The 15,306-nt window shown below is 43.7% G+C and overlaps 1 protein-coding gene and 1 long non-coding RNA gene across 2 annotated transcripts in view; one reads left to right on the top strand and one right to left on the bottom strand.

Annotated features, from left to right (window-relative positions):
• The window catches only part of LOC149858814 (uncharacterized), a 220,522-nt gene that overhangs the window by 74,376 nt on the left and 130,840 nt on the right, over nucleotides 1-15,306 (bottom strand). The gene's annotated exons all lie outside the window — the stretch shown is intronic.
• Nucleotides 1-15,306, top strand: part of LOC149858816 (bMERB domain-containing protein 1-like) — an 89,583-nt gene that overhangs the window by 69,223 nt on the left and 5,054 nt on the right. Inside the window, exons 3-5 of the mRNA XM_090060000.1 lie at nucleotides 514-587; nucleotides 2,550-2,664; nucleotides 12,601-12,674. Of these exons, the coding sequence (XP_089916126.1) occupies nucleotides 514-587; nucleotides 2,550-2,664; nucleotides 12,601-12,674 (263 nt within the window). The remainder of the gene's footprint in view (nucleotides 1-513; nucleotides 588-2,549; nucleotides 2,665-12,600; nucleotides 12,675-15,306) is intronic.

Raw genomic sequence — 15,306 nt, 5'->3', positions numbered from 1 at the left:
TTTCTAACTACTTCAGTTTGGGTCTCACATTCTTTCAAGTTCTTTCTCATTTGCCATTTTTGACAGTGATCATTTGTAGTGATCATTTGCAGTGATCATTTGGTTTATTAGAAACAGTCAGGCATGAAGAGATCTAAACAACTTTTATTGTGGAGTACTAAGGGAGAAAAAAGCAACACAATTTTATACAGGGTTTTTGGATTTTTTGTTTGAGGGGATGGGTGCTTTGACGGTAAGCACAGCTGCCATTGTGGAGAGAGAGTATGCAAGATTTTAATAAAGTTTCATTGTCCCTAGAGGAATGAAACTTGTTTTGCCAACAACCATCTATGCTAACCAATTAATACTAGCAAAAGCTCTCAAAAACAGGTAAAATAAAGAGAGTTACTATTTTCTGGCAGAGGTGGACGTTCCACTCCATGTGAAGAATATACATTAAATTCAGGATTTGGTTTGTTTGGTTTTTATACTTAGCCTATCAGTCCTTTCATAAGGTATTTTTTGCCTCTATAGGATGGATGACATTCAGCTTTGTAAAGAAATCAGTCGGCTGAAAAAGGAGCTTCAGAAACTCATTGCACTGCCAGGTAAGGCCCAAGTATGTTGCAAACCTTTTGGACCATGTTCCAAATCCTTTTGAACTTAATAGTTCGGACTGCCAATGACTTTTGGAGGCTTTTGAGTGTGTCCCTTGTTTCTAGATGTGCTAATACTAAGTGATGAGCTGAACAACAAAAGTTCAGTTGAACGAGTCAGGTGAGCAACCAGCAGCTTGGATCAATCATGATGTGCTAGAAATCTCAGCAAAAACAGTGATCTTCTGAGTTTCCCAATGAACTTCTAATGGGAATTTTTGTCTAGAAAATAATCCAAATATGTTGGTGCATGCCTAGGGCTCAAAATTTCACCAGATCAGACTATGTTTAATACAGAAAGGCATAGCAAGAACAAGATAAAATCTGGAACTATCAAAGGTGAAAACTAGGAAAAAGTTGCAAAATTTAACAGTGGCTGCATCCACACTAAAGTTTTTAACTCAAGTTAGTTGACTGCTGCTTAAGTGAGCCAACATCCAAGATAACTTATATGGCTTCCACTATCACAGTGCCTGAGTACCTGGAATTAACTTAAAGCATCTATCTTCACAAGACTGCTGAGAAGTAGGGAAATCAGCTCTATTATAGGGATGAAGAACTGAGGCACAGAGAGACTGATGGGTATGTCTATACCGCTGACTACAATGTAGAAATATCTGAGCTAGCTTCGATGCTGGTAGCCACTGATGCAGAAAAATTTGTAACTTGCCCAAGGTAACACAAAGTCTGTAGTGCAGCAGCAACCCAATCAGAGACCTCACAACTCATAAGCTAGTGCCTTAACCACAGAACCATCTTTCATAAGCAGAGACACATTCAATTGAAGACTCCACAAATGTTCATTCCAGGCATAAATGTGCATAGTTTACCCTTGGATCTAAAGTTGGATATAACTGACCTGTGCTCACCCAACAATAAGATGCGATAGGACAACCTTCTGTGTCCTGAGCATATGTCTAACACTGTAAAATGATAAGAAGCCCTTCCTATTTGGATCCTAATAGCAGCACCTCAGATCTCTCTATATAGAAGGCTTTAAACTAAACATCAATACCCAGCTTAGATGTTGCTGAGATTCAACCTACAAGTTAGGTCCACACCATGGATTTCACTGCATATTTATATAGCCCAAGGAGGACAGGTAATGGGAATCCATTCTGTGCTGGATCAATTTTGAAACTGGTTTCTTGAACACTAAGATTGTCTTAAAAACTGCAGCTGCATATAGAAAAATTCAATTTTTAAATTATCTAGCCCTCCATTTATCTTTAATACTAGCATCATGTTCATATTATTCACAAGGTACTGCCTATTTTATATGCTATAGGTTTTAAGGGAGATTGAACAGATACCTAGACTTTATATCAGCCTATTGCATAGAGGTAAGCGATGACAGAAAGTGCTCAGGATTCTGATGGCAAGGACACCCTGTGGAGTTCAGGTAAAGATTTAGCCAGAGAATTTTGAAATGTTTTGGAGGAGATGATTGTCCCTGATCCTTCTTAATTCGGATAGGAACTGGGCATTCAGGTCCCTTTGGCAGTTTGGAAAGCTAAGGATCCTGTCTGGAAAGTTCAGTAAGGTTCCATGATCCGTGTTATGCAGAAAATCAGGCTAGATGATTCAAAAGGAGCATTATGGCTTTAATATTTATGAATCTACTAATTCTCAAGTCAGAGGCACTTTCAAAATATCCACCCAAATCTCTGCTTAGCCAGCTAAGTAGCCTGATTTTCAAAACTGCAGATTTCTAAAAGCAACCCCCACTTGGGGGTATTTGGGAAATGTTGCTACTTAGATGCCCAAATACAGATTTAAAAACTCTCTTCCTCCCCTTGTTTCATACAAGACATTGTCTGGGAAGTCAGCTTAGCCTGCAGCACAATTAAAACCATGTGCTTTGATACTTTTTCTAGCATTAGGACAGAGTGTGTTGTGTTCTTCCTGCTACAGAAACAGAGAAGTCTAACGAGGAGAAGCAGAAGGAGGAAGAGCTGGTACAGCAGATACACAAGCTGGTGGAAACGCGGGATTTCCTGGTGGACGATGTGGAATTTGAAAGACTGAGGTAGCTGAAGGAGCCAACTCAAGTGTGCTTGGAGCCTGCTGTAGAAAGAGTATTGCAAAGGCTGGCAGAAGGCCAGTTTGTCAGGCTCCCAGCAGGTTTGTTAGCATTGGTGCCTGATGCACAGATAGGTCACTTTGGCAAAAATAGGTGTAAAAATAGCTCAACAGCTGAGTTGGTGTGCAGGGTTGGATTATGGCAATCTATTATGCGAGGCACATTTTAACAGTGCGTTCATCAAGTCACTGCCTGCACAGCCTGGCCCCACAATACAGGCCTGTCCCCCTCAATATAGCAGCATACTTATGCCTGTCTGGGCACATTTACATGAGACACTAAATGTGCAGTAGACTAATTCTACTGCTCATTAGCACATCATGGCAAAAGCTGTACTAATGCAGTAATGCACAATAGAACTAGTCTACTGTGCATTAGTGTCACAAAAAGACCATGTGCTGGCACTACAGCACAGTAGTGCTAGTTACTGCACACTGAGTTAGTACCTGTTATTACAGGTGCTAAACTTAATGTGCAGTAACAATGGTGCATTAATGCATGTGTAGATGCACCCTCTGTCTAGTGCATGTATAGTGCCAGTCACCGTAGTATCTAAGCTAAATTGCTTACCAAAGGAAACATCACAATGTTATCTGACATGGACACTTCTGATGCTACCCTGGAGAACTAACCTTTGCTTGGAAAACTATCCCAGGAGTGTTGTGTGGTTGCCTGTTGTTTGTTGTTCCCTTGCCCTCAGCTTCATTCTTCAGCTTCAGTAACTGCACAGAGGCTTCCATACATCAGAGGAGTTTGCATCCAACTATTAAACACTCAGGCTCATATCTGCCCATAGGATGTAGACAGCTGGCTCTTTGTGGGAACTATCCAATAGGTGCCCCCCCCGTATAAATCCAATAACAGCATTTTAGGGGTAGCCCACCTGCCCCTCCCTCCAAACGCCTCTTAATGGCAAGGAGATCTAAAGAGTTAAAAAACTTTAAAACTGACGTGTGACAACATGGAAGGGATTGGATAAGTTGGTATGCCTGGCTCCTGCGTGTACCGTTCCCACTGCACTCTGGATCACTGCCATCCAAATACTAATTAGATTCCAGTCTCTTGTGAAATCTGACAAGATAGCAGTTTGTAATGTGGGGCCAAGATGGTACTGGGACCTTGCTGCAATGAATCTATAAAGCAGAGGGAAAGATTCATAGATTCATAGAAGTTTGGGTCAAAAGGGACCTTATTGTGTCCAACCCCCTACCCTGGGCAGGAAAGAGCACTGGGGTCAGATGACCCCAGCCAGGTGCCTGTCAAGCCTCTTAAAGACCCCCAAGGTAAGGGAGAGCACCACCTCTCTTGGAAACCCATTTCAGATGTTGGCAACCCTTACCGTAAAGAAGTTCTTCCTGATGTCTAATGTAAATCTGCTCTCCGTAAGTTTGTGGCCATTGTTCCTAGTTACTCCAAGGGGTGCCCTGGTAAACACAGTATCTCCTATTCCTTGCTGCTCCCCCTGATGAATTTGTAGGCGGCCACAAGATCACCTCTCAGCCTTCTTTTGCGGAGGGTGAAGAGATCCAGGGCCCTCAATCTCTCCTCGTAGGGCTTTCCCTGCAGGCCCCTAACCATACAAGTGACCCTCCTCTGGACCATCTCGAGGTTGTCCACATCCCTTTTGAAGTGCAGCGCCCAGAACTGGATGCAGTACTTCATCTGCTGCCTGACTCAGTGCCTCATAAAGAGGAAGTATCACCTCCTTGGACCTGTTCGTCATCTACCTGCTAACGCACGTTAAAGTGCGGTTAGCTTTACTGATCACTTTGTCACACTGACGACTCATGTTCATCTTGGAATCAACAGTGACTCCAAGATCCCTTTCTGCTGCTGTGCTAGTGATTCCTCCTCCCTAGGTGCAGCACCTTTCATTTTTCCGTATTGAACTGCCTCTTATTCTGTTCCACCCACTTTCTATGCCCTCATCCAAGTCACTGATGAAGACGTTGAACAGCACTGGTCCAAGGACTGAGCCTTGTGGGACTCCACTGCCCACATCTTTCCAGGTCAATGCTGACCTGTCCACCACTACTCTCTGTGTGCGACCCCTAAGCCAATTTGTCATCCACCTGACTGTGTCATCATCTACGTCACAGTTGCTCAGTTTATCTATGAGAATATAATGAGATACTGTTTCAAAGGTCTTCTTAAAATCCAAGTAGATGGCATCCACCGCAATTTCTGTGTCTAACCATTTTGTGACCTCGTCATAAAAAGAAACAAGGTTAGTCAGGCAGGATCTACCTACTATGAATCTGTGCTGGTTGCCCTTTAGCATTGCTTTTCCCACTGGACTCCCACAAATGTGATCCTTAATTTTTTCAAAGATTTTCTTGAGGATAGCGATGAGACTATCCAGTTTATAGTTATCTGGATCCTTCTTCCTCCCCTTCTTGAAAATAGAGACCACATTGGCCCTTTTCCAGTCCTCTGGTACCTGACTTAAGCACCAAGAGTGCTCAAACAGGCGTGTCAGTGGCTCTGCTATTACACTGGCCAATTCCTTCAGCACCCTTGGATGAAGATCATCTGGGCCTGCTGACTTGAACACATCTAGCCCCTCCAAGTGTCTTTTCACTAAGTCAGTGCTAACAGTTGGTGGGCTGGTTTCCCCTTTATACCTGTCTATGATCCAATTGGGAGATTTGTCCTGATCTGAGTTCAGGAACACAGAGGCAAAAAAATTCATTGAAGAGCTCAGCTTTGTCCCCTCCTCCCCCAGCATCTGTCACTAATTGCCATAGTTTGTGTTGTAGGGGTCTATGCTACTCTGCACCTTCTTTTTGTTCCCTGTATACCTGAAGAAGGACATTTTGTTGTCTTTCATTTTTGTTGCCAGCCTAACTTCTATTTCTGCTTTGGCCTTTCTGACTGCCTCCCTGCAAGGGCAGGCCAAGTAGGTATCCTCTACCTTGGTAGCTACCCCCAGCTTCCACAGTTTGTATGCCTCTTTTTTTGCTCCTAGGCTTTCTTGGACTTCCCTGTTCAGTCAAGAGGGTTTCTTGGCCCCTTTGCCCCCTTTCTTGCACAAAGGGATTGTCTCCTGTGCCCACAGGATTGTTCCCTTTAAGAACAACCACCCTTCCTGGACTCCTGTTTCACCAATGCTCTTGTTCTTCAGTGCCTCACTACCTAATCTCCTAAGCACAATGAAGTTAGCCTTTCTGAAGTCTAGCACTTCTGCCCTACTGGTTATCTTTCCCACCCTATGCCAGATAGTGAATTCAATCAAGTGATGGTCACTGTCCCCTGGGTTACCTTGTGTCAGTAGATCCCCCACCAAATCATCCCCTGCAGCCAGGACAAAGTCCAGCAAGGCATTTCCCCTAGTGGGACTGTATGCCTCCTGTGTAAGGTGAAGGTCCTATATGCAGGTTAAGAACCTACATGAATGGCTGGATCTAGCTGACTGCTGCTCCCAGCAGATGTCCAGGTAGTTTAGGTCACCCGTGATAACCCTTGACCACACAGCCTCTGAGAGCTGTCTGGAGAATTCCAGGTCCAACTCCTCCTCCTGGTGTAGCAGCCTATAGTAGACCCCCACTACCAAGTCCCTTTTCCCCTGATTCCTGTGCATTCTGACCCACAATACCCCAATTTGCCCTTCCTCTGATCCCATCTTGATTATGGAAAATGTATTTTGCTCCTTCACATAGAGAACAACACCTCCCCCTTTCTCTGCCTGCTCTATCTCATCTGTACAGCCTATAGCCCTCAATGCTTCCTGCCCAATCATGGGTGACGTCCTACTAAGTTTCAGTTAGCCCAACTAAATTGAAGTTCTTGTTTGCAAGCAGAAATGTGAGTTCCTCCTGCTTGTCCCCCATGCTCCTAGATTAATATTCTGGGAATCTCAGGGTGTCATCCGACAGTCTGTTCTTCAGAAGTGGATGTCTGAGTGTCTGCTTAGTAAACTGCGGAGGCCTGGACCTGCTGACACCATGTGAAGATGAAGGGTTGCACACAGTCAGCTAATGAGAGGTGCCTCCTCTATACAGAGTACCTGACTGCTGAGATTTTCCAAGCAAAGCTTTCACATCATAGTTTCACATTTAGCCCTCAGTACAAATGGGGTCTAGCAAGGGGTTCTGAAAAAAATCAGCTTCTAACTAGGTCTGTGCGAAGCAGCTAGTATTCGCTTCAGATTCGGCTGTTTCGGGGGACAGTGATTCAATTTGGTGATTCAAATCACTGTCCCGATTCAATTTGGCTGAATCTCCACATTAGCTAGGCCCATCCCTCACCCTTCTCCCAGCCCTGCAGTGGCTGCCCTGCCTGCCCCAGATCCTGGCACTTTGGGAAAAAAAAGCCCCAACTCAGCAGGTGCTGCCAGGTGGCAGGCGATCCCCTCTGCCCCACACTGCATGGGGGGCTCAGCACAAGCCCCCCAACCCCTCCACGGGTGCTCCACCCAGGCCAGTTCCAGCCTGTTAAGAAAAAAAAGAAAAAAAACCCAGACTCACCACTCCTGCTGGTGGGGGGTGATCTCCGCTGCCCCGTGCCATGTGGGCGGCTCTGCATGAGCCCCCGAAGCCCCAAGGCCGCTGCAGGAGCAGTGATTCCCAGGGGTTTTCTTGGGGTTTTTTTCTTAAAGGGCCAGAGCTGGCCTGGGCAGGGCACCCGTGGGGGTGCTTGGGGGAGTGAGGGGAGGGTCAGGGGGGTCTCACGCAGAGCCCCCCATGCAGTAGGGGTCAGTGGAGATCGCTTTTCCGGCCCAGCAGCACCCGATGAGCACTGGGGCTTTTCTTTAAAGTACCGAGCTGGGGGGATGGGGCAGCCATGGGGGGGGCTGGGGGAGTGGGCAGGGGTTGGGAGGGCTCACAGGGGACCCCCATGGTCCCCTCCCCCAGCCCCACTCCTCTGCTCCTAGTACTTACCATCTTGGAGTCAGCTACAGCTTCCTGCTGCAGCCACTGGGGACTGCCTGAATCATCAAAGCTCTCCAAATCTTTTCCGAAGATTCAGAGAGCTTTGAATCAATTCAGACCTTAACAGTGGTCCCCTGATTCGATTCAGATTCAGAGATTTGGCCACCAAATCAGGCCAAATCTCCTCCGAATCGAATCACTACCCAAAGCTTCGCACAGCCCTACTTCTAACCCCAGAATTTTGAGTAAGAGGTTCATTGACTTAGCATATTATTTAAATTATTTTAATAGCTTATACTCAGTTTATAGCTTAGTAGATGTTTTGGATGGGGAATCCAGAAAAAAGATGACAAAGCTGATATGGAAATACAGAGCACCCGAGCGAGGGACTAACAATAGAGGGATGGGGGTGAGGAGCGGAACGCAACTGGGTTACAGGAGATGCAATGTTAGCCAGCTAAGCCCGGGGGTGGGGGGTGGGGGAAGGGGGTAGGGAAGGGAGGGGGTTCGCGATGCTGAGAGAGAAAGGAGATAGATGCACACAAACCCGTTACAATGGTCTGCAATGGTGGAGGAAGTGGCTCGGAGGAAGCGTCTCAGTCCATAAAGTCTCATCGCAGGGGTCATTTTTACCTTAGCCTGCACTGTATTAATTCAAATTTCATTTTAAATGGTTTATTTAAAAAAAGGAAAGTGCAATTATAATTTAAATTTTTTAAAAATCCAATTTAAATTAAAAATCAGCTTTTTTTTTTTTTTTTTAAATCTCCACCACTAACATTGAATTTGATTGACCTTGATGTATGTCATTTTGTTTTTTCTTGTTAATGTTACCAGGTCAGATAGTCTCATTTTAAGTTTCTTGTTAAGAAACAGCTCAGCTTGCAAAAGCTCATATATCAAAGGTGTTTCAATGGAGACGCTCTACAGTTTAGAAATGCCAAATTAAAATCTGTGTGAGACTCCTCTGCCTTTGAGAATCATAGAAACATAGAATATTAGGTTTGGAAAGGACCTCAGGAAGTCATTTAGTCTAACCCCCTGCTCAAAGCAGGACCGTCCTCACCTATATCATCCCAGCCAAAGCTTTTCTAGCCAGGTCTTTTTAGCAGCCTTTTTATTATTTTGATATCATTTTCAACAAGTTTATTAAACTGTGGCTATCTTGGGCTAGAGGTAATGTGTATAGACTCATATTCCTTTGCAAAGTGCTTGAACTCATATCCAGCAAATTGTGGTCCATTGTCAGACCTGACCACAACTGGGACGCTGCTTTTGGCAATGAAATACTGTGTGCTATTACATGCGTTGCAGTAGTTGTTCTCAGGTCTTGCCATTTCTGGATAGTGAGAGTAATAGTCTAAAACCAATACAATGTTTTTTTCCAGCATGAGTGAACAGATCTATGGCTACTCTGGACCAGTTCTTCCTCAGTCACTACCACTGGCCGTTTTGCTTCACAACGTCTATATTTTTGACAGGCTAAACATGCTTTAATATACTTTTCTATGTACATATTCATTTGTGGCCAGTACAGAGTTTTTCTAGCCCTACTTTTGCCTTTCTGTGTACTTAAGTGTCCTTCATGTATCCTCTGTAGTCTGTAACATATTCCGAGGTAATACTTTGGGAACAAGTCTGCCATTTCTAACCAAAAGCCCATCAATTAAATTACTGACAATTCTATTTCAAAGTGGTTTGAGGACTGGGCACCTGTTTGTATATTCTGATCATGTACCATGGCATCTGTGAGTACAGCCCACGCTTCACCAGAAACTGGGCACATTTTTTTTAGCAAATTAACATGAAAAAACATCTAATTGTGGGTTTGGTTCTACTTCTGTTCTGTCAGAAGCTCTAGACAGAGTATCCACCACCACTAACTCTTTCCCTGGTTTATATTCTAATCGTAAATCATAACTGCAACTGAAAGAATAGCTCTGTAATCTTGGAGGTATGTCAGTGAGCCCCCTTTTTGCTATTGCCATCATTGGCTTGTGATCTGTTTCAGCTAACGCTGGTCTCTCATAAAGGAACAAATGAAACTTTTTACATCCATGTGTCAAAGCTAAAGTCTCTTTTCCAGTTTGTGCATACTGACACTCAGTTTTAGTTCAAGTCCTGGAAGCATACGAGATGGGTCTTCAATCCTTCCCATACTTCTGTATGAGTGCTGCTCCTAGGCCCTCCTTAGAGACAACTGTAGACAGTTTTGTCTGATTTGTGCTGTCACAGTTGGAGCCTTTTATAATAACTGTTTTAAGTTCCTAAACTCTTCATCATGATCTGCTTCTTATATCCATTTTTTATTTTTGTGCAGTAAAGCTCTTAGGTTGCAGCATTTTTGTACCAGATCAGGTACAAATTTCCCCACCAAGTTTACCATGCCCAGAAACATTTGCACTCCTTCCTTATATGTGGGTGGTGGCATATTAGTAATTGGTTGTACCCTGCTGAGCTCTCTCTGTATACTTTGATCCATTCATTTTTTGCCCATATAGGTTTCTTCTCCGACTCTAAATTTGTACTTTTGTCTGTTGAGTTTTAAATTTGCTGATCAAGTGCTTTCCAGAGTTCTCTCAAGTCTCTGATCATGTTTCTCCATGTATGTCCCCATATGTGTTGTATGTATTTATGAAACACTTCGGATGCTGAATGTAACCCAACGGGCAATCTGCAAAAGCAGAATCTTCTACATGGAGTTCTGAATGTGCACAAATGTCTGCTGTTTTTTTTCTAATGGAAGCTGCCAAAACCCAGCTGATGCAGCTAATGTGGAGAATATGTTGCTTGTGACATCTCTCCAAAAATGTATTCCCTAGTAGGAATGGAAACATGTTCCTTTTTTAACATATTTATTACTTTCTTTTGGGTCTAGGCAAAGGCAAAAGTTTCCTTTTTTTGTACTATTACCAAAGAATGAACCCAGTCTGTCAGTTCCTCTACTTCCTCAATAGTTGAGCATTCAATTTTTCTAGTTCTGATTTCAGGCATTGTCTTATTGCTAAAGCAATATTTCTGGGAGTATGCCTTATAGGAATATAGATTTTAGACAGCTCAGTTTTATATTCTTTTTTCAGTTTCCCAAGCCCCTCAAAGACATCCTGAAACTTATCTTCAATTTTACTGTGCCCCTCTACAGTATATATTCTTCAAATAAGGCTGAATGCTTGACAGGTCTTTAATCCTAATATAGCCACACATTTTCCTGGCACAACCAAAACTGAATTTTTTTTCATTTAATTTTTTACCTTTCTCTCCAGCTTACATGAGCCAGTAGTAGGAATCAACTCCCCACTGCAAGCTTGGAGACTTACCTGATTGCTGTGAATACTCGCTTTTGTTTTCAAACCCTTTACAATATAGTCTGGTGTAATATTGGCTTGTGCGCCATTGTCCAGTTTAAAAGTCACAGCACTCCTGTTTGCTTCCAGCATGATATTCCAGTTGTGTGATGATACTGTATCTTGTACAGTTCCTCACAGCTCCTCTTCATAGGTGCGTTCAGTGTTGCAATTCACCTTGCTGTGCAGTGCTTGCAAACTCTGTTCCTTTCTGTGCCCACAGTCCTCTCCTCTGCACACTCTAGCAAAATGGTTCATTCTTGTGTACATGTCGCAGCATTGTCCAAAAGCAGAACATTGTCCTGGTGTACGTGTGTTACCACAGCATGTATGGCTCTTCATGCTGCTCTTCTTAAGCCCTCCTTGATTGCATTTTCAGGCCTCCCCTTGAAATTTCCTTTTTGTCTCTGTTCTTTTCTGAAAGGGTTCATTATTCCATCAAATACTGAGCATCTGGCTTTCTGTCCAAAGACTTCACTCTAGCCTGGATGATTGCTGCTGCTTTGTACATGCTGTTTGCTTTCTCTAGCTCGAGATCAGGAACCTCCAGCAGTCTTTTCCTGAGCTTCATGGCTCTGATATCTATTACTGTCTGATCTCTAATGGAGTCTGTTAAGTCTCCAAAATTAAAGGATTGACTCAGCAGCTTGAAATCATTTTCAGATTCCCTAAAGGATTTTCCTTCTTTTTCTGATCCTGTGTGGAACTGATATTTTTCACAAGTCTTATTCTTTTTTTGGAGTGCAATCCTCCTTAAACTTTTTGAGCACTGTCTCATAATCAGCCTGCTCTGCTTGGCTCAGTGATGTACTGTTACATATATCCAGTGCCTTAGCACCTGCTATATTCAGAAAAATAGTTATCTTTTCGACACTTGACTTCTCAGTGGCTCCACTTACCCTCATATACAGGTTGAATTGTTGCTCAAACCTCTTACAGTTCTCTGATGCATGACTGAAGAGTTTCAGCTCTACTGGAACCTGTAGTTGCTCCACATTTTTCTTTTACATTTTTTTTAAAGCTCATTCTGTGCAATGTATTCGCTTATTTTCAACTACTTCTGGTACCATGTTGCATTACGGGGTCAGTTCACTGAAACAGGAGCCATTTTTACAAAGAAGTTTCTTTATTTGTGTACACACACATGCATGCACGCACAGAGCCATCATTCTCTCAGTTCCTCTCTCAGTTCTGTTCAACTCCATCTAGCTCTTATAGATATACAATCCTTACAAGATTGTGTTGAATGCAGGTGGTGAAGAAGGCTGGAGGGGAACAGAGACACAGCAAGAGAGCCACATGGGCTAAACCAGTCACTTATGTCTGTATATAATAGTTATAAGCTAATTGAAGAGACAAAAGTTAATATAAGTGCCCAGGAGTCAACTAGGAGCATACATTACAAATATTACAGCGGCCATCTGAAAGTCCCTTAACCTGGGATTTTCAAAGGAGCTAGAAGGACTTAGGCACCCAACTTCCACTACCTCTCACATTGGCTGATGCTACTGACAAATTGAAATCCCTCCTTCTCTGTGCTTCAAAGAGAAGGAAAGGAACTTGCTGATGAGTTAGGATCCATGTTCAAGACCTCCCAGCTGTCAGCCATGTACTTAGACTTGAATACTTCCTTTACTAAGCATTAACTAATCTCTTCCTTGTCACAGGGAAAGAGAAGAAGACAAAGAAATGGCTGAATTCCTGAAAAGCAAGCTGTCCAAAAGCTACCTCCAGAAAGCAAGTAGGTGGTGGATTATTATTATCCCTTACACAGGCATCCCTTTGGCAGCGTCTCCAGTTTACCAAATATCCAGACCCAAGAATTAATTGCTGTAAACAGGCAGATGATCTGTTTCCATGGAGACTATATAGCACCAAAAAGAGGGGACTCTCGCTCACCTTCAGCGCCTACATATTATGTCCCAAAAAGAAAAGCAGAGTATTCACTGGTGTGTGTGCATTGATGCTGTTCCTCCATTTCTTTCCTGGTATTACTACAAAGAAGATGCTTTGGTAACTGTTTGGAATAAATGACTCCTATATATATATATAAATGTATACGTACATACATGTGTAACACTTATTTAATTTATCTGTTGTTTCATCTAGCATTATTATCCCAGCAGTTACCTATTCTACTGCATTCCATTTACAGCATATCTGCTCCCATGTGCCCTCATTATGCACAGAGCAGCATGCCTGCAGCCCAGTTAGAGGCACATACATATCTATAGCAGTAATGGGGACACACATTGTCTAAGTCTGTTTGGGAGGTATGTCCTGTCTAGGGTCACTCAGTGTCTACCACATGAGGGCCTGGACACATGAGACATTTGCATTAAAATAATTCATCTTTACATCAAAGTGAAAAGGAGTGGACACACTACGTACAGCCCAACGCCGGTGTAATGGAATGAATCCCAGTAGCATTACCCTGAGAAAAAACAGGGTTGTTTCCAAAAGTAGATGTATGCATAAGGCACAAGTGTTATTATCTGTTTCCTTCCACCTAGTCACAAGGTGCTGTGATAATAGGAAAGTAAGACTACAAGGTCATCTAGTCATGCAGGTCAGGGCTGTCCAACTTCTGAGCCCGCAAGAGTGGGGGCTGCATATCATGCAGACCACACCAAGTGTGCCATACGGGCGCTCCCCTCCACCCCCACCCCCTGCTGCACCATTCAGTTCCACCCCCCTTGTCCCACACAACTACTGCGTTGTATGAACCCAAGTGCAGGGGAGCTGAACCCAGTGATTGATGATCTGTAAGGTCCCTTCCAGCCGCTAACAACAATGAAACTATGAAATCCAATCCCAATACTCCCCAGCAACTGCTGCAGGTCCCCACACTGCTGCACTTCATGGACATGATTCCCCCTTCCCCCCACAAGTGTTTCTGGACTCACCCATGTTGCCACACTGCCTTGCCCCTGGGGCAAAGGCAGGAAGTGGCAGGCAAGGGAGGGAGGAGAGAACATGAAGACTGGGTGCTATTGCAGCCAGAATGATGGACGGGAGCTGCAGCAGGGTGACAGCCTGGGGCTACACATTAGCCCCTTGTAGACTTCATGTAGCCCATGGACTGCCAGTTGGACAGCCCTAATCTACATCTAGTCCAGCCCCTTAATCAGTGCAGGATCATTCTTCACTAAACCATCCCAGCCAAGTGTCTGTCTAACCTGCTCTTGAAAACTTCCAGGAATAGAGATTCCATAATTTCTCTAGAGAACCTGTTCCCACGCTTGACCACCGTCATAGTCAGAAAGTTCTGCATGATCTCCAACCCTCCGTTGCAGCTCAAGGCCATTGCTCCTAGTTCTGTCCCCTGCCGCCACAGAGAAAAGCCCATCTTCATCCTCTCTATAATTGCCCTTCAGGTATTTGAAGACTGTTATCAAATCCCACCTCAGTCTTCTCCTCTCCAGACTAAATAACTACAGTTCTTTCACGCACAGTCCTTTACTCATACTACAGTCCTTTACTTATAACTTATACTTCCCAAGCCTCTAATCATTTGTATTGCTCTCTTCTGGATTCTTTCCACTTTGTCCACATCTTCCTTGAAGTGTGGGGCCCAAAACTGGACATAGTACTTCAGGTGAGGCCCCACCAGTGCTAAATAGAGTGGAAGAATCACTTCCCTTGATTTGCCAGTCCTACTTTTGCTTATGTAACCCAATATACTGTTGTCCTTTTTTTGTAACAAGAGCAGATTGTTGGCTCATATTCATCTTATGATCAACTGTAACCCCCAGGTCCATCTTTACACTACTGAAGCCTAGACATTGATTCCCCAATCCGTATTTGTGCATGCATTCATTTAATCTTAAGTAAAGGACTTTACATTTGCCCTTGCCGAATTCCATCTGGTTCATTTCAGACCATTTTTCCAGTCTATCCCAGGTCATTTGCAGCTCCACCCAATATGATGTAATTCCCAAAGTTCCTGACTGTGCACGTGGTCCCATCATCCAGATCAATAATAAAGATATTAAATACTGTAATACCAGACCCAGGACAGACCCCTGGGAAGCCCCGCTTGATACCTTCTCCCAACTAGACAATGCCCCATTGATGACTACTCACTAAGCACATGATCCAAACAGTTCTGTATCCACTTTACACTGCCCTTCATCTAGTCTATATTTCCTTAGCTTGTTAATGAGAATGTTGTGGGAGATAGTATCAAAAGCCTTGCCTGACATCACAGTATATCACACCCATTGCTCTCCTACTATTGCAAAAAACTACCCCAAAAATTGTACGTCTCTCTGCTTGACATCCCAGTGTAATTTATGCTAGCATATAAAACTATATAAATTGAACCAGTGTAAATGTATTATGTGTCCAGACCCTGAGACCACTCGGTGAGG

The sequence above is a fragment of the Crocodylus siamensis genome, chromosome 8 (genome assembly GCF_052110815.1).
Source record: "Crocodylus siamensis isolate JL-2025a chromosome 8, ASM5211081v1, whole genome shotgun sequence".
NCBI lineage: Eukaryota > Metazoa > Chordata > Crocodylia > Crocodylidae > Crocodylus > Crocodylus siamensis.
This window is presented reverse-complemented; position numbering and strand designations above follow the sequence as displayed.